This window comes from Lolium rigidum, chromosome 3 (assembly GCF_022539505.1).
Source record: "Lolium rigidum isolate FL_2022 chromosome 3, APGP_CSIRO_Lrig_0.1, whole genome shotgun sequence".
Classification (NCBI taxonomy): domain Eukaryota; kingdom Viridiplantae; phylum Streptophyta; class Magnoliopsida; order Poales; family Poaceae; genus Lolium; species Lolium rigidum.
In genome coordinates this window covers 364016851-364039726 of record NC_061510.1, presented here as the reverse complement: position 1 = coordinate 364039726, position 22876 = coordinate 364016851, and the positions used below count along the sequence as shown (strand labels likewise).

The 22876-nt window shown below is 46.4% G+C and overlaps 2 protein-coding genes across 2 annotated transcripts; one reads left to right on the top strand and one right to left on the bottom strand.

The window, feature by feature from the left end:
* The first annotated feature begins 3437 nt into the window (after positions 1-3437).
* On the top strand, positions 3438-7155 carry LOC124704198 (4-hydroxy-3-methylbut-2-enyl diphosphate reductase, chloroplastic-like). The gene is made up of 10 exons (XM_047236439.1): positions 3438-3774; positions 3866-4062; positions 4739-4918; positions 5001-5132; positions 5217-5291; positions 5379-5484; positions 5590-5684; positions 6180-6365; positions 6546-6632; positions 6754-7155. Exons 1-10 carry the CDS (start codon positions 3507-3509, stop codon positions 6817-6819), a joined length of 1392 nt encoding a protein of 463 aa, XP_047092395.1. The 5' UTR covers positions 3438-3506; the 3' UTR covers positions 6820-7155.
* A 456-nt stretch (positions 7156-7611) lies between these two features.
* Positions 7612-8929, bottom strand: LOC124697337 (uncharacterized protein At1g28695-like). The gene is made up of 3 exons (XM_047229943.1): positions 8708-8929; positions 8202-8588; positions 7612-8097 (listed from the first exon to the last, which is right to left on the bottom strand). The coding sequence occupies exons 1-3, from the start codon at positions 8927-8929 to the stop codon at positions 7612-7614; spliced, it is 1095 nt and encodes a 364-aa protein (XP_047085899.1).
* Between the last annotated feature and the right edge of the window lie 13947 nt (positions 8930-22876).

Below are 22876 nucleotides of genomic sequence, written 5' to 3'. Positions count from 1 at the left end.
GCACGCCGCACACCCCCGCGCGCGGTACGGGCCTACCCAGTTAGGTGCAGGTTGTCTTATTTTTTTTCAATTTCGGTTTTTTTCTGCTTCTCTTTCTTTGATATTTCTCTTTTTTCTGTTTCTTTTTTGTTTGAAGATTTGGTTACAACATGGCCCATTTGTTGCAGGTTTTGGTGTTGTCCTGCGCCTCGTTTGAGCCGTTGTCCCTACGGTGTGTTGTTGGTAGCTTCATGGGCTCGAGCTCGTGATAGCTGGGGCAGCAGCCTCAGAATGTGGACCACGCTGGTGTCTCTTCCGCGGGCACCATCACCGTGGTGATGGTCTTGTTCTTTGGTCATGTGGATGGCAAGGAGCAGACAGCGGGGGGACTCTATTGGTGATGGCGCTTTGGCAATGGCATCTCCCACATTACGATTTGAATGTTGGGCTTGGGGTCAGTCTCGAGCGGTCCGAAAACAGGTGTGTGCGAAGGTTTTGCTAAGTGAAAGCTCCGCGCCTCGACGCCAGCGACGACTATTCCTATGGGTGGCGTAACCCTCTTGGGGGCACCGTTGTGGGCACCTTCTCCGCATTAGGGCTCCGAGTGAAACCCCTTAACCTTTGGCCTCGTCGACGGCGGCGTGGTGTGTCATTACCCTTTTGGGGCGTCATCGTGGAGCTCCTTTCCCCTTGGTCTCGTTCTGGTGTCACCGGTGCCAAGTTCTGTTTTTTTTTTCTTATTCTTTGTTGTTGTTTTTTTCGATCTAGCATGTAAGTGGATTTACTCATCAGACGGGGCGAAAGACTTGAGAGAGGAGGGAGTCGGAAGCAACTTGGGTATACGCCCGAAACAAGTCTATGCACATGTCTCGCATTCCCATCCACGTGTTTTTCCATTTGTTAAGTAAGTAGGGTCAATTTCACGTGTTGCGAGACTTCAACGCCCGTATGGTTCGCTTTGCAGTTTTGCACCCACATGCTCACCATTCTGGCAGCCGGCGTGGATTCATGGCTCGGAGAGAGTCGTACACATGGTTTGACCATAAGAACCGGTACATACGTATGCACGGGAAGTTCGCGACGCAGTTTTATCCAGTTAACAACCCCCAGATATTGCTGAGATCACCAGCAGATTTGCTCGTAAAGCGATCCAAACCAACCACGAAACACGTATCAGTATTTGGAGTGGCGAACATTGGCATGTCACTACACTGCAGCCAGCCACGACCAGAAAAATAAAAAGCACACGAGCAGAAGTTAGAAAATCGAGCAACATTTTGTTGCGAGTGCCCGTGTAGACGTGTCAGCGGCAGCTTGGTTGCCGAGCCACCTCTCTTTTCACCGCCCACAAAAATTCAGACACGTTCAGTGGTGTTAAAACGACAGTCCCAACTCCAAGATACAAAATCGAGCTGTGTAAATGTGTAATTGTTCAGGAACGAGCTCTCGAGTCCTCAGAATTTTGGCGGTCAGGGAAGCGTGGAGCTCGTGTATTTTCGACGATCGTTCTGGAGAATTTTCACCTGCTGGTGGCTGCTGTGAGTGCTGAGTGCTGACCGTTGCTTACCGGCCTGGACAGTTCTGACGCAGACCGCGCAAGAGGACAGGACGAGAGCCTCCCGGAGTCACAACTCGTGTGTGACGGAATATGCCTCGCTTTCATGGCTACTTCGGTGTTTTCGTTTCTTGCAGCCAGGTCCTCCTATTTCTGAGTTTGATGTTTAACTCCAGGATGTCTGTTTAATATTATCTCTGTTCCGAAATGCTAAAAAGTTTACGGCTCCGTTTAGTGGTAAAGTATTTTTGAAGTATTTAAGCAATACCACAGTTTTTTAAAATACCACGGTTTCAAATACTTTGATGTGTTCGGCTGTGACTAAAAACTGTAGTATTGATACTTTAGTATACCTTAAACTATGGTATTTTTGAAGTATTGAAAAAACAGCCCCTCTGATCGAGCCTTCTTTTCAGAATCGGAGAAGTGATAGAAAAGTTCCCAGCTCGCTTAGCTGCTATCGCCGCCGTCTGTATTCTCAAGATGGGATAGTGGTCAGCCACGAACAAACAACAAAGACGTTTATCTTTCATCCGTTATTTATTTCCTGTTAATTTGATCCGGCGCGTCCGGCCGGCGAGGGAGTCTATGAGAACTAGCATGCTTTTTCTAGGTTGGCTTTCACTTTCTATGTTAGGGAGTAAGCATGATCATATTTGACAAATCAAAAGTCGGTCAAAGGGGGTGTAAAACAACACTTCCTAAACGCTGTGTAGTTTTTGTCAAAACTGAGAAATACTAAAGTATCCAAAAACTGATGTATTGTTTACCATGCATATAAATACTTCATCAGTTTCATAATACTTCAGTTTTAAAAATACTTTGTTGCCAAACTGGGCCTACATTTCCAAATGGAAGTAGTGCCAGATATATAGTCGGTATAAAATCATTCAGAAAGGTGTCAAAAAAAAAATCATTCAGAAAGTGAGTAATATAATGAACAACATCAAATGGGAGAAGAGCCACCACACTAACCATATTACATTTTTTAAAACCCAACACCGTCAATGTCAGCAAACCATTTCCTCCGATGCACATAGCTTCATTCATATCTCACTTGATTCTTATCAATGAAAGAAGGTCCAAAAGAACGACTGCCACAAATAAACACGAAAGGCTCACTGCAGAGCGTTGAATGGTAAAAACTAGGTTGGATAATCCGGTTACCGCCGTATCATGTTTAGGGAGGGCTGATAATCAATGTGTTACATTTTTGCTGCAAATCACGCGCTTCAACTTGAGGATCACACCCCGTGACATTCACAATTAGTGTCATGCCCGCTCCTTCCAATCCTTTGTTTGAGTCTATTTCAACTGAATTCCACACGTCAACAGATAATTGGCAAAGATTGCATCACCTTCTAGCGTTGTATGCATGACACATGTGGGTTTAACAACTAAGAAACAATGTCAAATAATTGCTTAACATGAAAAGGACAAAAACATGTAGTAGAACCTCTAATCCGATTTAATTGTTTGAAGTTGAGACAAAGACTTGCCTAAACTGCGACAACTAAACCGGATCGAATGGAGTATTTTAGTTGTTTCTCTTGATTCAAAATTTAGTTTGCCAAACCATTTCATATTATGGGAAGGAGAGAATAGTGGTTAAAGTCATTTTTTTCCCAAAGATCTTGCTATCTATAACCTTTGCCCCAATTGTTTTATTTTTTTGACAATATGCACTCCTCAAAGTCCATGTGGTCAAAGCATTAAACTTTTGACCAAAATTGTCCAACATATGTTTCTTTGGACTTGACTTGTAAAACCTTTCTGTTTGTGAATACTCACGAACCAGAGGGTTACTTTCTCCAAATTTCAACAGGACAAAACGCGAGGTCGAGGGATAAGGTGATCACAAGGGAAGTGGATCCCCATTTCCAAACGCAGCCCAGCTATCCCCATTGCGTTCCCAGTCGCGGGCACTTGGCGTCGTCCGCCCACTCAGCTCAGCTCCACACGCCCCGCGACGATGGCGACCATGACCACGCAGCTCCGGTCCGCGCTGCTCTCGGCTGCCGCCGCCTCCTCCTCCTCCCCGCGCCGCGGCGGCGGCCGGCGCGCGCCCTCCTCCGTCCGCTGCGACGCCTCCCCGCCCGCGGCGTCCGCGTCGGCCTCGCTCGACCCCGACTTCGACAAGAAGGCCTTCCGCCACAACCTCACCCGCAGCGACAACTACAACCGCAAGGGATTCGGCCACAAGAAGGAGACCCTGGAGCTCATGAGCCAGGAGTACACCAGTAAGCGCCACCAAACCAGTACTAGCTTAAATTTCTTGCGATTTCATCGTCCTGAAACGTCTCTAATCGATGGGGAGGAATTTGTGTGCAGGCGATGTGATAAAGACGCTAAAGGACAACGGGAACGAGTACACCTGGGGCCCCGTGACGGTGAAGCTGGCCGAGGCATACGGCTTCTGCTGGGGCGTCGAGCGCGCCGTGCAGATCGCATACGAGGCGCGCAAGCAGTTCCCCGAGGAGCGCATCTGGATCACAAACGAGATCATCCACAACCCCACCGTCAACAAGGTACTGTACTACTGTACTGTTCAACCCAACTAAATTCGTGTCACTGTTTGGCATCAGCTCGTGGGGATAAGTGACCTGTTCATGGATGACTTTTTTGGAAAAATCTGATTTTTCTGCACGCCAGAGGATAAATTATGGAGCGGTTTCATGATGCCCGCACAATTTTAGTGTACATTTAATGTGTTTTAAGCAAAGTCAGTGACAGGAAGTAGAATTCTAGCAAGTGTTCGTACTGAACAATCGCTAAAGGCTCCCCTTTGTGCTTCAGCTACTCAGCACTCAAACTGTTTGGCATCAGCACGTGGGGATAAGTGTCCTGTTCATGGATGACTTTTTGGAAAAATCTCATCTTGCTGCACGCCAAAGCGTAAATTATGGAGCGATTACCTGATCCATGCACCATTTTAGTGTACATATAATGTGTTTTAAGAAAATTGAGTGATAGGAAGTAGAATTCTAGCAAGTGTTCATACTGAACAATCGATAAAGGTTCCCTTTGTGCTTCAGCTACTCAGCACTCAAACTGTTAACTTGTGTTTTTGTATACATGTCATGAGGAAAGCAAAAGAAGAGGAAGAAAACAGCTTCATCATGCCTAACTGTGTTCATTCCAGGTCATGTCTGTCCATTGGCTCTGGATTTGACATGTGCTAAATTTCTGTGGTTTTTCATGCAGAGATTGGAGGACATGGGCGTCAAAGATATTCCTGTTAACGCTGGCATTAAGGACTTTGATGTTATTGAACAAGGTGATGTCGTCGTCTTGCCTGCATTTGGAGCTGCTGTGGACGAGATGTACACACTGAACGAGAAGAATGTGCAGATCGTTGATACAACATGCCCTTGGGTTTCAAAGGTACCTTTTGCTTTCGAAACCACCTTGCTCTTTCAAGAGTTAAAACGTATGTCAGGCTAATGATATGTGTAACTTCTTATAGGTGTGGAACATGGTTGAAAAGCATAAGAAGGGCGACTATACTTCTATTATTCACGGAAAATATTCCCATGAAGAGACTGTTGCCACTGCTTCTTTTGCAGGGAAGTATGTCATTGTGAAGAATATGGGCGAGGTACATCTAGTGGTTTTATATTTTGCTGCTGTTTTGAATCCATTGTATGGACTAAGAAAAAATAATTAAAATCAATTGAAACAGGCAATGTACGTATGTGATTATATACTTGGTGGCCAACTTGATGGGTCTAGCTCAACAAGAGAGGAGTTTCTTGAGGTACAGTTTTTCTGCTCAAATGTCCTTTTACTGGCATGTTGGAGATAATGCTGATGTTTAATAGAACTGTTTGGCCCACACTTGCAGAAATTCAAGAATGCTATTTCTCCAGAATTTGATCCCGATCTTGACTTGGAAAAAGTTGGTATTGCAAATCAAACAACAATGCTTAAAGGAGAAACTGAAGAAATTGGTGTGTTTTACTAACAGATTTTATTACCTTGATGGCCATGTGATTTTTTACAGTGCAAATTTGGTACTAATCCCAATTTTGACTATAATGCTTTACAATTGACAGGAAAACTTGTTGAGAAGACTATGCTGCGTAAGTTCGGAGTTGAGAATGCCAATGACCACTTCGTTGCTTTCAACACTATTTGTGATGCCACACAGGTAATTTTTCTTTTGACCATATCCATTATTTGACAGAGATTTTGCACAACATGACTGCATGCTGTCACTAATCACTTTACCACCACGTATGATAAGTCCGACGAGATTAAAGGAGCATTCTTGTCATATGACATTCTTTAATTTGTGCTGTTACCCTAAAAACATAGATCTTTAAGAATGGTGGGACAGTTGCACATTATTCACATTGTAGTTGCATAGTAAAGGGAAATATAGGGTTAATGATTGCTGTGACAGTCATTTATGTCCCCAATGCAATCCAGGTGGGTGGTTATGAAGCCCCATGAAATTAAATCACTACAACTTTCTTGAATGGAGCATAATCGTTTTTATCGTGAAAACCTCTTACACTTGTATGCTGGGTGTATTTAACTGTGTTTTTGTGTCTACAAAAATGTTTCCTTAGGAGTTGGGACAGAGTCATTTACTCACTTGAACATATGCAATATTGATGACACTGTCAATTTCATATCTCAGGAAAGACAAGATGCAATGTATCAACTGGTGAAGGACAAAGTTGATCTAATTCTAGTTGTTGGGGGATGGAACTCCAGTAACACCTCTCATTTGCAAGAGATTGGGGAGCTCAGTGGAATCCCATCCTACTGGATTGACAGTGAAGTAAGGATTGGACCAGGAAACAGGATCAGCTACAAGCTAAACGTACTTTCTGATACCTCTAGATATTTGTCTCATTCTGAATTAATTAGTCTATTATATTTATAAAATGGTACTGAATCTTATTGATAGAAGAGGTTTAGCAACAATTCACAGAGATTTATTTTTTATTTTTTATTTACAACGGATCGAGACAATTTAACTGAAATGTGAACTGTTTCACAGCATGGTGAGCTTATCGAGGCAGAGAACTGGCTACCACAAGGGCCTATCACAATTGGAGTTACTTCTGGTGCATCAACTCCGGACAAGGTAATGTAGTTCACCCAGTTTTGGTCCTTCTTTTGCACGTAGACTGCACTGACCCATATACACATCAGATAAGCTGAAAACTGCATAACCATAGTGCTTACTTTAATTTCTTCTTGTTCAGGTTGTTGAGGATGCGCTACACAGGGTATTTGAGATCAAGCGCCAAGAACTTTTGCAGGTTGCATAAATTTTCAGCAAAATTGGTCAGGAGATAATAGATAATGCAGATTATGGCCCAGCAAAGGTTGGTGGAACCATCGCACATCCTATTCTTGTACAGTAGCGAAGAATGTAATGCTATAGGCACATACTGTCGGGAGCATATCTGTGCTGGGTTACATGTATGTTGTGATCACCTGTACCACAAACAGTTGTATACTTGTATCAGCTGTTATAACTCTTCGCCCCGCAAAAAGGCTTTTATAGGCTACGTAGATATCACCATGGCAGTTAGTTTGTTGCTGGATAGAGTTGAAATGCAGGATTCCTGCATATAAAGTGCAATAAATGCAGTGTTTGTGTATCTTAAATGTCAGTTCAATCCTCAGTCATATGAAATTTTCATACTAATACAATTTCACCTTCTCTTTTTCTGTATATCCTTTTCCTATGATCGGTATGTTACATTCTTATGCTACTCCATCATCTGTTGTGACTTTGTTACTTTTGTAACTATGAGCAAACTAATAAGACATTTATTGTTGAAGTTCAACATCGGATAATATGGGCTCTTTCTATAGATTGAGAGCTTACATAGTACTGGAGAAACTGCCGACCTGCTATCATTACTTTTACCTTAATGGATTAATAAAACAGGTAGTTAAAAATATCAATTTCCTATTAAGAGAATCATGCTTTTTTGTACAGTTGTCATGAACATCTGTGTGGTCTGCTGATTTACCTACTAGCAGTCAGGTAAACTAGGAAGTACAACACTACGGCAGAAACGAGAAAAGCGAGAGGATGGCATCCTCGCGTCTCACCTCCACGACTTGGCGCACTCCGAGTGCGCCGGCCACCTGAGCTCCGTCGTCCTGTTGAGCCGCCTGGCGGCGTCTAGCACGGCCTTCAGGTCGGCGACCTTGGCCCGCATCGTCCGGCAGCAGTTGGCGTGCACGGTGGTCACCTGCCGGGCGTCCCGGCTGTCCTGGCAGAAGCCGCTGAAGCGCGCCGTGTCCAGGACGCGCGTCCTCACGCCGAGCCGGGCGAACGCGCCTCGCCGCTTCATCTGGTTCAGCACGTCCTGCTCCTTCATGCCCGCCGACTGGTTCCTCGCCGCGTGCCACTCGTCGAAGAGCGCCACCGTCCGGTTGCTCGTGGCCACGAAGAAGAAGCCGGTGTTGAGCTCGTTGCCCAGGTAGTCGTCCGGCAGGCCGTTGAACCGGTCGGAGCTGATCAGGAGGTCTTCATCCCGGGTGCGGTTCAGGCTCGGGAAGGGGTTCTTCAGCCATATCACATCCAAATCCTGGCAAATCACCACATTGTGTGAGATTCTACTCCAGCCATGTCCTATATATACAGAGCACAAAGCCTGTTCATGTGACCAATTTCTGAGTTCGACGAAAGTACCGTGAACGCGAAGCTGTAACCGTGCCTGAGCACGTCACCGAGGAGGCGAATGCGGCGCCACATCATGCGTATGAAGCCTCCCGACATGTACATCTGCTCCGACGAGAGGTCGTCGGTGCCGTCCGTGGCGGCGGCCGGGAGCCGGTAGCACCGGACGCCCCCGAGGCTTCTGCACCGGCGGAAGGCCGGCCTGTCCATGGCCACGAGGAGGACGTGGCGGAGGAGCCTCTGCGTGCCCTCCCCTTGCTTCAGGCCCTCCACGAAGAGGTCGAGCAGGCCGTCCTCCTCGGCGTACGCCTTGTTCAGCACGCTCAGGATCACCGTCCTGTTCGCGTCGGCCGCGCCGCGCAGCGCCGCCTCCAGATCATCATCGTCCGCACGAGCCTGCTTCGGCGGTTAAATCTCCCGAGAGGTTAGGATAAATTCAGACGTGCTTCGTCAACAATCAATTTTCTGCTATGAAATCATGGAATTAATCACTTCAAAGATCACGAGATTCTACTTGCCGATGATCGACGCCGCCATATGTCGAAGAACCGCCGCTCCGTCTCGCCGTGGGCGTCGGCCGGAGACCATACCGTGCAGTACGTGCCGGCCACGAGGAGGAGGCAGACGGCGGCGACGGCCACGAAGCGGGCAAATGCGCAGTGCTCCGGCGCGCAGGGCGGCCAGCGCGGGCATGGTGTCCATTGGATCGAACTCCGTGCCTGTTTTGTTCCGATCACCATGGGATCGGGTGATGGTGGTGGTGCGTCGGGCTTGGACGAGAAGGTGCGCAGTATCTCATGGACACGGAGTTTGTTACTAGTTCAGTTGTGATTCTAGTAATGGGAAGAGATATATGCACAGGTAAACATGGTACGGGTAGTCATGAGAAATTTGCAGCAAACCTACCGACCTGCCGCACGGCTGAGTTCTTGCAAACACAAACAATTGATGGCGAATATGGTGTACATCGATTTTTTTTTTTTTTTGCGAATTATGTATATCGATTAATTTCTGGGTTTCTTTTACCCCTCCGGTTCAAAATAATTGCCCAAAAATAAATACACCTACTAAAAATAGTAGAAAAAGCGAGCGTTGACAAGTGGAGCAACCTACTGCGTCTTGCCCCCGCCCCCACCCGATCCCACCACCCAAACTTTCCTTCTTCACATCCATATTTGAGTATGACCCGGACTTTTGGCTCTCGCGCACCCTATATACTCCAAAAAATGTAGTAATTTCAAATAAAGTCAAAAAAATTCGAATCCTTTTGGGAATCAAAGATAATCAAATATTGTACTCGTATAAATTTGTTTGGCCAAGAAATGTTTCACATTGACTTCAGGCAAAAAAAAAACAAATCTATGACGAATATAGCGTGAATAGTACTTTAATATAGGACCTCCAAGTCTGTTTTTTTCACCCAGGAAACAAGAGAAGGTATTCCATGGTGAATCTTTCGTATACGAGTACAATACATGATCATTTTTGATTCCCAAAAAGATTTGAATTTTTTTGACCTTTTTCTGAATTATTAATTTTTTTTTGAATATAGGGTGCGCTTGCTCCCAAGTTCACCCATGCAATTTCGTATGTGAGTAGGACTAATTTGATCTGAATTAACATGCACAATATAAATAGGTGGTATCCATTTTAAATAATGACTTACAATCAAAAGTATGACCTACTATTTTTTAACTTTAGAAGATTTATATGAACAGTAAATACCTAAATAGTTGCTACAGTACTAGACTTAGAGTGTTTGCTACAATGTGCTGACTTTGCTTCTTCATTTTACACTAGCTTAACACTCTAGCTCCCCTTGCTTTGCTCTTTCACGCTAGAGGATCAACCAGCGCGCGAAGTATGTTGTTGTGTGGTCTTTTTCATAGATTTGAATAAAAAAATATAGTATTTTACAAACCGAGTATCCAAATAAATATCCGTTTTCACGTTGTGTTAGTCGTGCCGAGATCTTCAAAATTAGGTCCGATAGGTTTTGATGAAAGTTTTTATGCATTGCCTTCGTCCCAAGGTTGCACGACCTCATGTTCTGCAGTGCAAGGAATGGTGCAGTGCGCTGCATTGTCGTGCAATGCCTCTCTATCCTGCATTGCACTGCCTTTGGTAACACTGCACGGGGTTGCACACTGCCAGGGCACTGCCCAGGCTATGCACTGCTCATGCGCTGCCTTTTCCCCCATTGAACTATCTTCGATCGAAATGCACGGAACGAATGCAGTGCACTGCACCGTTGTGCACTGCCTCCTTGTCCTACATTGCACTGCCTTTGGTCAAACTACACGGGGTTGCGCACTGTCAGAGCACTGCTCGGGCTGTGCATCGCTTATGCACTTCCTTCCCTTTTTCTCATTGCACTGTCTTTTGTCGCAATGTAGGGATAAATATAGTGCACTGCACCGTCGTGCACTACACCGTCATACACTGCACCGTCATGTACTGCACTGCTTTCTCACCGCCCATGCAATTCCTTTTCATCTTTGTTGCACAGGACGGTTCAATGGACATGCATTTCTAGAGCACTGCCTTCTCTATTCGTGTTGCACTTCCTTCGGTCGCAGATCACTGCCTTCTCTTTATTTTTTCTCTTTTTTGTGGCATACCGTCTTCGGTGTACTTGCTGGTCCCAATCATTTTCCTTTGTCTTAAGCACTAGGACACTACAAGTACCTCAGCTAGTTACGTGGGAATGCACAAGACGCGTTCCTGGGTGTGTACCTCAATGCCCTTCCGCATGCATGCCACGTGTCAACCCGTAGAGGACCGAGGCGCCGCTCACTCGATCCCTCGTGTGCTTCTACACATTCATTTTTTGAATAATTATTTGAACCGGAGGGAGTAACTGATTGTCTTAGGACATATGTCTCTCTCCCCTTTAGTCAAAACTATTTTTTTAGGATAATCAAAAGGAAAATGTTTGAGAAAATATGGAAGTATATGGGGCCTACCCCCATGCTTTTTCTCTTTGGTTTAAAGATGCCAGTATTATACTACCTCCGTTCAAATAAATACGACTTAAATTATTTTCCAAAAGTCAAACCATTTAAATTTTGATTCATTTTTTAGAAAAATATTAATATGTATACAATCCAAAATCGACACTCTTTCATGCATCATGAAATATATTATCAAATAATATCTATATAATATCATAATTCTTCATAACATTATCTAATAAAACCTGTCAAAAGCTTGACTTTCAAAAAAATATGGCCTTACTCATTAGAAGAGGTATTTGAAAACAGAATGCAACAAAATCTTGGAAGAGCTCGATGCTCCCTAAAATTAAGGAGTTCTGTAGCAAGAGCTGACATTTTTCTTTTGACATGAGAAATAACCTACATTTGATGCGGAACAAAACCTGCAGGACACTGGTTTAATGCTGAAAACAGTCACCTCCGCCTCCGATCTGAATGTTTCGTCTCTAGATTGTCTAGTAGCTAGTGACGCTGCCGACCTCCTCCACCTTGCCCGTCCTTCAGGTGAGTCGTCGTATACTTCTGAGTAAGTTCCCTGCATACTTCGGAAATAGTCGTATACGACTCCTTCAGGTGAGTCGTCATATACTTCCCAGTAAGTTCCATGTATTGCTCGGATACGTCAAATTATTACTCTGTTGGAAGTGTACACCGAGTTCCACACCGACTCCGATGAAAAAAAAGAAAATATAAGTCAAACCCTCTCCCAGTCTCCCTCTCCATTATGAGTTTCTCCCAACTTTATTTTTCTTTGAACAGGACAATAGTGAGGACCCTAAAAGAAGAAGAAATTCTAACATGGCCATCACAATTTACTAAAATGACCTCAGAAAAACATGTGGAAAAGTAATCTACAACCCCCATCCCCCGCAACAAGGCATCGAAGCTTGGAGATCAACCTCATCACCAAGGATGAGACCACTTGGGACATGGTTGCCGGCGCTGTGAAGCTGAAGCCGGAGAAGATCCTCAGTGTGGCCACCAAGGCCTGGAGGAAGAGACTCAGGTGCTCCTTAGTCCTTAGTGTGGCTGCCAAGGCCTGTAGGAAGAGACTCGGAAATGGCTTGAGGGAGGTATGCAAGTCTCTAATGTCATACAACACATGGATATTACAAAGGAGGATGCCCGACCGCCTCTCCACAACCATCTCCAAGAGGTAGAGTGCCAAGAAGGAGGGTAGAATTGCCAGAGGGAGGTATGCTCCCTTTCCTTGTACCTTGGTGGAAACCTAGGTGGATTGGGATTGCTCCCTTTCCTTGTACCTTGGCCGGCCAAGGTGGTGGAGTCCACACCATGGACTCCACCTTCCCTCTTGGTCGGCCGGCTAGGGTTGGTGGAGTCCATCCGGGACTCCACCTTCCATAGTGATTTATTTCGGAAGCTTCTAGAACATTATAGTGCCTTCCATAAATGCACCGGATCATTTCCAAACTTGGAAAGTGACTTCCTATATATGAATTTTATTCTCCGGACCATTCAAGAACTCCTCGTGATATCCTGGATCCCATCCGATACTCCGAACAATATTCGAACTCCATTCCATATTTCATATCTACTTAAAACGATATCAAACCTTAAGTTTGTCACCCTACGGTTCAAGAAATATGCGGACATGATCGAGACTCTTCTCCGATCAATAACTAATAGTGGGACCTGGATATCCATAATAGCTCCCACATATTCAACGATGACTTCGTGATCGAAAGAACCATTTACATAAAATACTGATTCCCTTCGTCTCGCGATATTTTACTTATTCGAAGTTTGATCGTCGGTATCTCCATACCTAGTTCAACCTCGTTACCGATAAGTACTCTTTACTCGTACTGTGATATGACATCCCTTATGAGCCAGTCACATGCTTGCAAGCTAATTGGATGACATTCCACCGAGAGGGCCTAGAATATATCTATCCGTCATTTGGATGGACAAATCCCACTCTTGATCCACGTGCCTCAACCCTATACTTTCCGAGCACTTAATGCCACCTTTATAACAACTCATTTATGAAGTAGTGTTTGGTGTCATCAAAGCATACATCCGCGACCATGGAGAAGAAGTTGGACCCTAAGTACTTTGTGTCCAGCATCTAAAAGTCGTTGCAGAAGAGCCTGCACCTGGGCGGCAGTTCAGGAGGAAGAGGAGTTGTAGTGTCGATCTTCCTGCTCATTAGTATTGTGCTGTTTAATCTAGGTTACTGCTTGAAATGTGTTCTTTGTCCGTGCAAGAGCGGATAGTTTTTTTTTTCATGTTGCTTGGTCTATGTACTCATGGATTCCATGGTTGATGTGTGGCAATCAAATATGTCAATATGGCTGGTACAAATAACATGTGTAAACTTGATTTTTTTTTGAAGCTATCATGCTCGTCTGCATAATGAACTCAGTGAGATAAAATGTATGTTGTCTTATTTGGTTCAAAAGAATAATTCTCCATGGTTGTACGGTTTGAAGCTTAAAATTCAGCGTGAAAGCATAATAAATTAATTGTTGAAGAAAGCAAAAATAAACTTGGATTAATGGTCTGAAGTTGTTGGAAAGTTTGAAGCAAAACGAAGTCATTGATGAAGAGAAACAAATTCAGTCGCATCTACATGAATCAAAAAAGGTGTAAAAAGTCCAGACTCATACCCTTTGATATACAGATCTATCAATCGTGCTTTGTGATGAAAGCGAATCCGCACTACACTGTACATACACAAAGAAGTAAATCCAGTCACATCGGTAGGAATGAAGAGACGTAAAAGGTCTAGACTTCTACCCCTTGAAATTCGGATCGATTAATTAACTCCGGGAAGGAAGCAGCCAGCTCAGGCCATTAGGAGGAGGGAGACCCAAAAATCAGTGCATGCATCCCTCAAAAAAAAAAAAAAAATCAGTGCATGCACTTATTAGGACTAGGATGACCCATGGGGTCCCACAAAGCGGTAATCACGCCTCACTAAGTGTTCTGATTGATGACAAGTCAGCAATCTGTGTGCTCTATGCATCCTGCCGTCCGTACTTTTGTTCATCTGTTTCATTCTCCCTTCAGATTTCAAAGCCTCCTTCCTCTTTCTTCCCTCCAACCTAGCTCTTTCTGTCTACAAATACTTGCTCTTTGTTATAGACCTCGTGCGGATTGTGTGTGTGACTATGACTTAGACTTTGACTTTTACTTGTCGAGGAGAGGAGATGCTCATGCTGCGGGCGAGAAAAGCTGTAGTTCATTGGAGAGATGGCGACGGCCGCCGCCAAGTCCATCCCCTTTTATTGGCTAAAATTTACATATGAATTATACGTTTATACCAGGATTTGAGTACAAAAGTGTTGTGATCTAAAACAAACATAGCTTTAATTGATGAAGTTTTAGGATATGGGAATTAAATATTTCTTGACATAAGTTTATAAATTTATTTCAATTTTCCATTATCATATTCGCAACGATATTGGTGTTTAGTTCCTTAAATATTTGACAAAGCTATATACAAAACAAACACTGTACTTTGAAGTTGAGGGAGTAAGATGATATCCGGAAAAAAAGATGATGTCTACCATTAAATCTCAAAGTATGCAGCCATCCCTGTAATTTACAATGGCTGTCAAAAAGTACTTATATACCCGCTTGATTCCTGGTCCATGGATGACCAGCAAGTAAGCTGCCTTTGTACACACCGAAAAAGGTATAGCCAGGCATGTCAGTCCCATCCGTGTAAGTGTTTGTCGGGGGATCGTACACCCGCAAAAAATGCACTACTAGCACGTCACCACCATTCAGGTACAGCGACACCCAGAAGACAATCTTCCCATCATCCAGTTTCCACAAGGGAAGACAATCTGCCCATCTTCCCATCATCCCGTCAAACGTCTTTGGGTAAGGCATGGTGATCGTGTATCGCTTCGACCAGAGAAGCTTCTCAGCGTCCGTGAGGAACCACAAATCCTTGGAGATATGGCTATCAACGTTATGGTTGTAGACTGCAACCAAGTTGTCGCTCAGCTCAGCCAAGGAAACGTGGCATCGGACTGGGAGCGGCAAGTGCACGAGATCCGGCCGCCATTGCTCCGTCTGGAGGTCGTATGCTGCAATGTGATCGGGGTAGCAGTTTGTATAGCCCAAGAAATAGAGGACCCCCTTGGCATGGGCCACACACCTAGGAGTAGTTGCAAGTTTAGTCATGGGGCAACCTGTCTCCCTCCACTCTCCGGCGCCACCGAGGGTGAGGACCTTGCAGCAACGGACTGTCGTGAAGCTTGCAGTGATGGCCAGCACCTTGGTCTCCCCGGTTGAGGAGGCCCGGCCGAACCCAAACCTGGTGGTGTGCTTGTTATGGTTGAACTCTGAGTTATCGGGCAATAGGGAGATGACACCGGTGGCTGGGTCGATCAGGCGGGGGCGCTCGTCCGCACCAAGGCGGCAGATCACGTCAAGGTTGCTGCACGCCACGATCCAGGAGTAACTTTGAAGCCCAGTCTCGAAACGTATATGCCTGACGGTGTTGCCGGACCTGTCTAGGATGTGGATGCCTGCCGGCTCCCACTTGAAGGAGGCGACGAGAGGTCCGTGGAGGGTATTGTGGGCGGTAACGAAGGACGAGTCGGAGAGGAGGGACCGCCATGACCGGCAGACGGCACGGAGGCGGCAAAGCGGCTTCGCCGGGATGCGCACCAGGATCTCGTAGAGCAAATCCTGGGGCAGGACGCTGCCGTTGGCAGTGGAGACGAGAGGAGCGGTGCTGCTGCTGCTGTTGCCTTTGGCTTGCCTTGCTGTTGGACGGAGCGACGCCGCCATTGCCGAGAGTTGAGACATCTAGGTTTTACGACTAGGATAATACCCTGATGCTAGCTCTGCTTTTGGATCTACCTGTTCTCCTTTATTTCAGGGACATCAGCTTGTCCGACTTGGACTTGCCGTCAGGAACACATAGGAGTTCGATTCGATTTCCATGTAGCATTACAACCAACGAAAAAAATAACGCGCCATTTCACGCTAGTAGCGCCGCTATAGCGTATTTGCGAGTTGAACGCTACGCTATGCATTCTAGACACGCTATGACGCTACGCGCGCTAAAGACGCGCTATTTCACGCTATTGGCGCTATTCGCTATTTCGCATAGCACGCTATTTTGCAGAGTAGTTTTTAGTAGCTTATTCCACATTTTGACCATCCTAAATCCCTATAATCCAGGCAACCCTAGATTAAGAAACTCAGACCTGCTCTTCCCGGCAGGCGACAACGTGATGGTGCAGCTCCACCCCCTTCTCATCTGTCAATCGGTGGTAAGCGACCACGCCTAGCTTCACCTTCACACCTTCACCCCATGCCTCCGTTCCCCTCCTCCAATCTTTCTAGTTCGGGACAATGTGAATGTGAACTATGGTTTGTGATTTTAAGACTATGTCATATTAAGTTATGGACTATGTGAACAATCTCTGGTTGATGCTTGGCTGCAAAATATCATATCCGAGATTTTATAGCTGCAGAGTGCTATATCTATTATTATATATATGCTGAATGCTGAATTTTTATTTATTTTGTTAAACGCTATTTTAAAAAATAGAACGCTATTAGCACGCTATAGGGTCGATAGCCTTTTTTGAAACCCACGCTATTTGTGTTAGCGCGCTATTTTTTTCATTGATTACAACCCGTCTGGCTCGGGCCTACTCAATTATGCGCTGCAGCCTGCTGCACGGAGATATCTGAATAGCTGCAACACGATGGCATCCCTGCAAGGATTATTCGCGGACGGCGTCTGCAAATCAAGTGTGCACGAACGACCATTGCGCACATATGGAAGTAATCCAATTACTGCTGATGCATGCAGAAGCAACTGAAGAATCTGTCGGTGAGGAGGCCCTGCCGAACGCAAGACTGGTGGAGTGGCCGTTATGGTTGAAATCGGGTTGAAATCTGAGTCATCCGGAGACCTTCAAGATCTCGTACGTAATTATCTTGGACACTCGCCTTTTTGTTTTTTCTTAGTCACACAATGCGGGAGCCTCTTGGAGACCGACTGCGGGGTTGTATTCAGAAGTTCAGACGGCCGGGAAGAGCTTCCGAGGCACATGGGACTTAAGCGACACAGGACGGGTGGATGGAAAGAGGTAGTGCCTGGATGTATTGTACGTGCTGTCAAATGCATGCATCGCTCACACAGTCGATCGATCGCTAACCATGGCGCCTGCAAATCAAGGGTGGTCAGTGCATGCACGTCGCTACCGTTGACCACATATGGGCGTATCGAATTACTGATGCATGCAGAAGCAACATAAGAACATCGTGGAGTTATTTTGGCAAAAAAATGGCGGCCAATTTAATGATAATCATCTATATGGTAGCACAAGGAATAAAAAAAATGTGATTTTTTTTTTTTGAAATGGGGGAAATATCGCCCCAGCTTCTGCATCCAAAGGATGCACACGGTTTTTTTATTAGATTATTCACAACACCTTACAAGAGCAATACAAAAGATCAAACTCGAAGCCACCTCGCTAAACCTACAGAGGGATGAAGAGGATGACAATTCACCAACTCACATCAACCAAAAACCAAATGCCTTCCGAGGCCGCCCAATAGCAGATGAGAAGCACATCTAGTCAAGCAGACTCCCTGCATACGCCAACGCCTATGCCATAGAAGTTGCTACCGCCGTCTTCCTTGACTCCATCTTCAAGAGAGATCATCGCATTGACCATGCCAGGCCTGCCATCGATGCCGCCACGGCGCCAGACGACTCCACCATCCTGCGCGAGTCCATCACACTGCATCCGTCCCGAGACACCACTGCACCATGCCGCGGCGACTCGACGATGCCGACGCAGTGAAAGCACACCGCTCCACCTCAGCACCACCGCCATCCGTTGTCTGCTCCAAAAACGATGCCCCAACAGGGAGAACGGCGTTGCACGCCGCCATCATCCGATCCGGGAGACCCGGATCTAGGATTTCCCCCGGAGCAGCCCAGGCGAAGAACGCAGGCTGCAGAGACAATGCCTTCAACAAGGTAACGACGAAGCACGCCGCCACCATCCGCCATGACCGAAGTCCGGGCCGGCTTTCACCGGCAGCTGCGCCTCGCCATCGGGAGCTAGGCGACAGATCGCGAGATCCACCACGGCTAGCCACACAACTAGCCGATCTCCTCCGGCGGAAGAGCAGACCACCACCACCATGCCTAGAGTAGAAACTCCAGGCGCCCTCGTGAAGCGGAAGGGACACAAACGAAGCCCGCACGCCGCTGCCCGCAGGAGCCCGCCCATCCCCTCCGCCCGATCCCCATGGGGACCGGATCAGATTGGAAGGAGGCGCCGCTGCATCTTGCGGTCCCCGGATCCGCCGTGGCCGCCGTCCCTTCGCTGCACCAACGCCGCGGGAGAGGACAACGAGCGCCGTCGTCGCCGCAACCCGGCGCCAGGAGGATGGCCGCCGCCGCCACCACACCGACCAGGCTTTGCCTGGCGGCGCTCCCGGCAGCAGCGGTGGAGAGGAGAACGCCGGGGAGGGGGCTGGAGTGGACGGGCGGAGGTGGGCGCCCCGGCGGCGGCGCGGCGCCGCCGCGCGGGGGCGGGTTAGGGTTGGGTTGGGGGCGGCCAGGGTGCTCCAAAAAAAAGTGATAAGAAGCACAAATAGATCGTCAGACCATCTGGTGATGACTAGAGACATTAGCACGAGACGAAGGTCCTCGTCTCTTCATCACCCTAGCCGGGCAAACCTTATCATTAGGGTATTAGACGTTGCTAAACCTGGTGAAATTTATATTTTTGCGTTATTATTGTATTCTCTTTATTCACAAAACCTCACAAGTATGTTTCGCATACACCTACTTTAACGTTTGCAGATCCCGGTGCGCGGTAGCAGCCTAGCACTGCAGTTCATCTATGTGACCAACGTCGATGACAACCCTCCCCATATAATGTTATTTCACTGCAACATGTATGGAACGTACCGGCCATGACTAATATATATAGTCTTGGGAAATACTTCGTGAAACAAATCTATACATATAATTTTCAAATTTCAATTTAAGTATTCACAACGATATTGATGGTTTTCCACCTACATTTCTACAACAGAAGGCGATAGTTTTCCATAAGTCAAAATTCATAAAGTTTAAGCAAATTTCTATAATAAAAAATACACTAACGTCTACAATACAAGCATCATGAAATATATTCTCATGTGATATTTGTTAAATGTAGATGGGCTGCAGCCCAGTAAGGCAGCCCATATAGTCTACAATTCCTGAAATCTCAAGGCCCATCACGTTGGCAGCTTGGGACAGCCTTGGGGGACAAAGTTTAGTCCCACATTGCTAGTTGGGAGAGGGTTGGAGTGGTATATAAGGGCTGCTGTTCTAGTCATTCCAAGTGAGTGAGAATAGAAGAAGCCCCTCGCGCACTCCTCCTCCTCCGCCCGTCTCGGCTCGGCACGGCACGGCACGGCACGGCACGGCACGCACGCACGTCGCGTTTCGTGACTCGAGTTCGAGTTCGAGACACACTCAAGGAAGCCTAAATTTTTGCTTGGTGCACCAACTATGTTGGGTACGTGTCGACCTGCATGTGCATGCTCGCCGCGTGTCCCTGGCTTTCTACGCGTGTCAACGCGGTCGGGGCGGCTCTCCTCCCAGGGTATACAAGGAGACCGATCAGATCTGGAAAGAGTTCTCTTAGATCTCTCTCTCTCGCGGAAGTTCCTTTTGCTGTGCTACTCTCTAGTCTTCCCCATCCCGGCGACTGCGTGCACAGCCGTCCGGGAGAGCAGGCCTCCCAAACCCCGTCCGTTGAGATCCTGCACCGGGAGACGGGCGATAAGGTTTTTGGGGAGCGTCTCGGCGCGATCGCTCGCTGATGTTTGTCTTCTTCATCGACGGTTCGGCTGCTCCATCGACAGATCCGACTACACCATGGGCGACATCAACAACTTCCATGGTGGTGGTGCTGCTGCTGGTGCGACCTTCCCGGTCGCGATGTACGTGCTTTTACTCTCCTACCTTGCACTGCTACTTGTTCCATGTTCAGATCTGATGCATGTGCTTAGTCTGATGTGTGTGGTTAAGTATGCTTGTGCATCTGTAATCTTGCTTTCGGTAATTAAACTCACACGGAAATTGCCTAATAATCCAACAATCCAAAAACCTTATATGCATAGGCAATTTTCACCGTCTGGTTTTGCTGCTGCGCTCAAACCGAGCCCGTTTACGGGTTCTCATTTCAAAAGATGGCAGAGTAAGACCCTCTTGTGGCTCACTTCTATGGGTGTGCACCGAGTTGCGGAAGGTATTCCCGCAGGTCCGCTTACTCCCGAAGAGGATAAAGCGTTCGGGGATGCCACCGTAATCTTTGTGGGTGCCGTCCTAAGTGTGCTTGGAGACAAGTTGGTTGATGCTTATCTCGCACATCCGAAATGGGAAGGAACTGTGGGATGCACCGGACGCTAAGTTTGGTGCCGCCGATGCCGGAGGTGAACCGTATGCTATGGAGCAGTTCAATGACTACGGAATGGTTGAGAACCGATCCGTAGTAGAACAGGCTCATGAGATACGGATCATGGCAAAGGAACTCGAGCTCCTCAAGTGTGTGCTACCGGACAAATTTGTCGCGGGATGCATTGTCGCTAAGCTTCCCCTTCATGGAGGAACTTTGTCACTTCCCTGAAACATCGGAGGCATGAGTTTTCCGTTGAGAATATCATGGGCTCTCCGGATGTTGAGGAGAAGGCGAGGGCAAAAGACAAACACACTCGGAGGAACCGATGGACGTTCTGCCGCCAATATGGTGCGTAAAAATGCCCACAAGTCCAAGGGAAAGAACAAGGGAGTCTCCCGGACTACCAACTTCAAGAAGAAGGGGAAAACGGAGAAGAAAGATCCTTGCCGGGTGTGTGGCGAGACCGGCCATTGGGCTAATCGTTGTCCACAACGCAAAGGAAAGAAATGTCGAGCTGGACAGAACTCAAATTCTGTCGAGCATGGTCATTGGCAACACGAGAGGAAGGAACTACGGTGGTATGGTAATATGTTACCTATTGTTCTTTCGGTGTTTCAGCCCACGGAATGGTGGGTTGATACAGGTGCTAATGTTCATGTGTGTGCTGACATCTCCATGTTTACCTCTTATCGGGCCCGAGGTTCCTCAGTAATGATGGGGAATGGGTTACATGCTACTGTTCGTGGTGTTGGCACGGTAGATCTGAAGTTTACTTCGGGAAAGATCGTGCAACTGAAGAATGTGCTGCATGTCCCTTCTATCAAGAAGAATCTTGTTAGTGGCTCCCGTCTTATGAAAGATGGGTTTAAGTTGGTGTTTGAGTCCAATAAAGTTGTACTGTCTAAGTATGGAACTTTTGTTGGAAAGGGATACGAATGTGAGGGAATGTTGCGTTTCTCTCTAGAAGACTTCTGTGATAATGTTGTGAACCATGTAAGCACTAGTGTTAATGAAACTAATGTTTGGCATTCACGACTTTGTCATGTTAATTTCGGTTGTATGACGCGGCTTGCTGATATGAGTTTAATTCCGAAATTCACCTTTGTCAAAGGCTCTAAGTGCCATGCTTGTGTGCAAGCAAAGCAGCCTCGCAAGCCTCATAAGCCTCGCGAAGGAAAGAAACTTGGCACCACTAGAGCTCATACATTCAGATCTATGTGAGATGAATGGTGAGTTGACAAAAGGTGGAAAGAAATTTTTCATGACTTTGATTGATGATTCCACTAGGTACTGTTATGTGTATCTCCTGAAAACTAAAGATGAGGCTCTTGATTTCTTTAAAATCTATAAGGCTGAAGTTGAGAACCAACTTGAAAGAAAGATAAAAAGGGTTCGGTCCGATCGTGGTGGAGAGTACTTTTCTAATGAGTTCAATTTATTCTCGTGCGGAACATGGTATAATCCATGAGAGGACGCCTCCCAATTCCCCACAATCCAATGGGATTGCGGAAAGGAAAAACCGTACTCTAACAGATTTGGTTAACGCCATGTTAGATGTTTCGGGTTTATCCAAGGAATGGTGGGGGGAGGCTATATTGACTTCGTGTCATGTCCTAAATCGTGTTCCAACCAAGAATAAAGAGATTACCCCGTATGAGGAATGGGAAAAGAAAAGACCAACACTCTCCTACCTACGAACTTGGGGCTGTTTGGCTAAAGTGAATTTGCCAATCACCAAAAAGCGAAAGCTTGGACCAAAAACCGTGGATTGTGTCTTCCTTGGCTATGCTGCCCATAGCATTGCTTATAGATTTCTTGTGGTGAAATCGGAGTGGACGACATGAATGTTGGCACCATCTTTGAATCAAGAGATGCTACATTCTTTGAGGAAATATTTCCTATGAGAGATATGCATGGCATGTCTAGTTGGGAATCCGATCCAATACATGAAACTCCTATGGAGTCCGATGACGAATCCGATGATGAGAGTTCAGATTCCGATGAAGATAACAATGAAGCTCCCACAAGGAGTAAGAGACAAAGGACCGCAAAGTCTTTTGGTAATGATTTCATTGTGTATCTTGTGGATGATACTCCCACTACCATTTCGAAGCTCTCGCATCTCCCGATGCGGACTCATCGGAAGGAAGCGGTTCAAAGCGAGATGGATTCCATCTTAGCTAATGGAACGTGGGAGTTATCGGAGCGTCCTTATGGGTGCAAACCCGTAGGATGTAAATGGGTATTTAAGAAGAAGCTTCGAGCTGATGGTACTATTGAG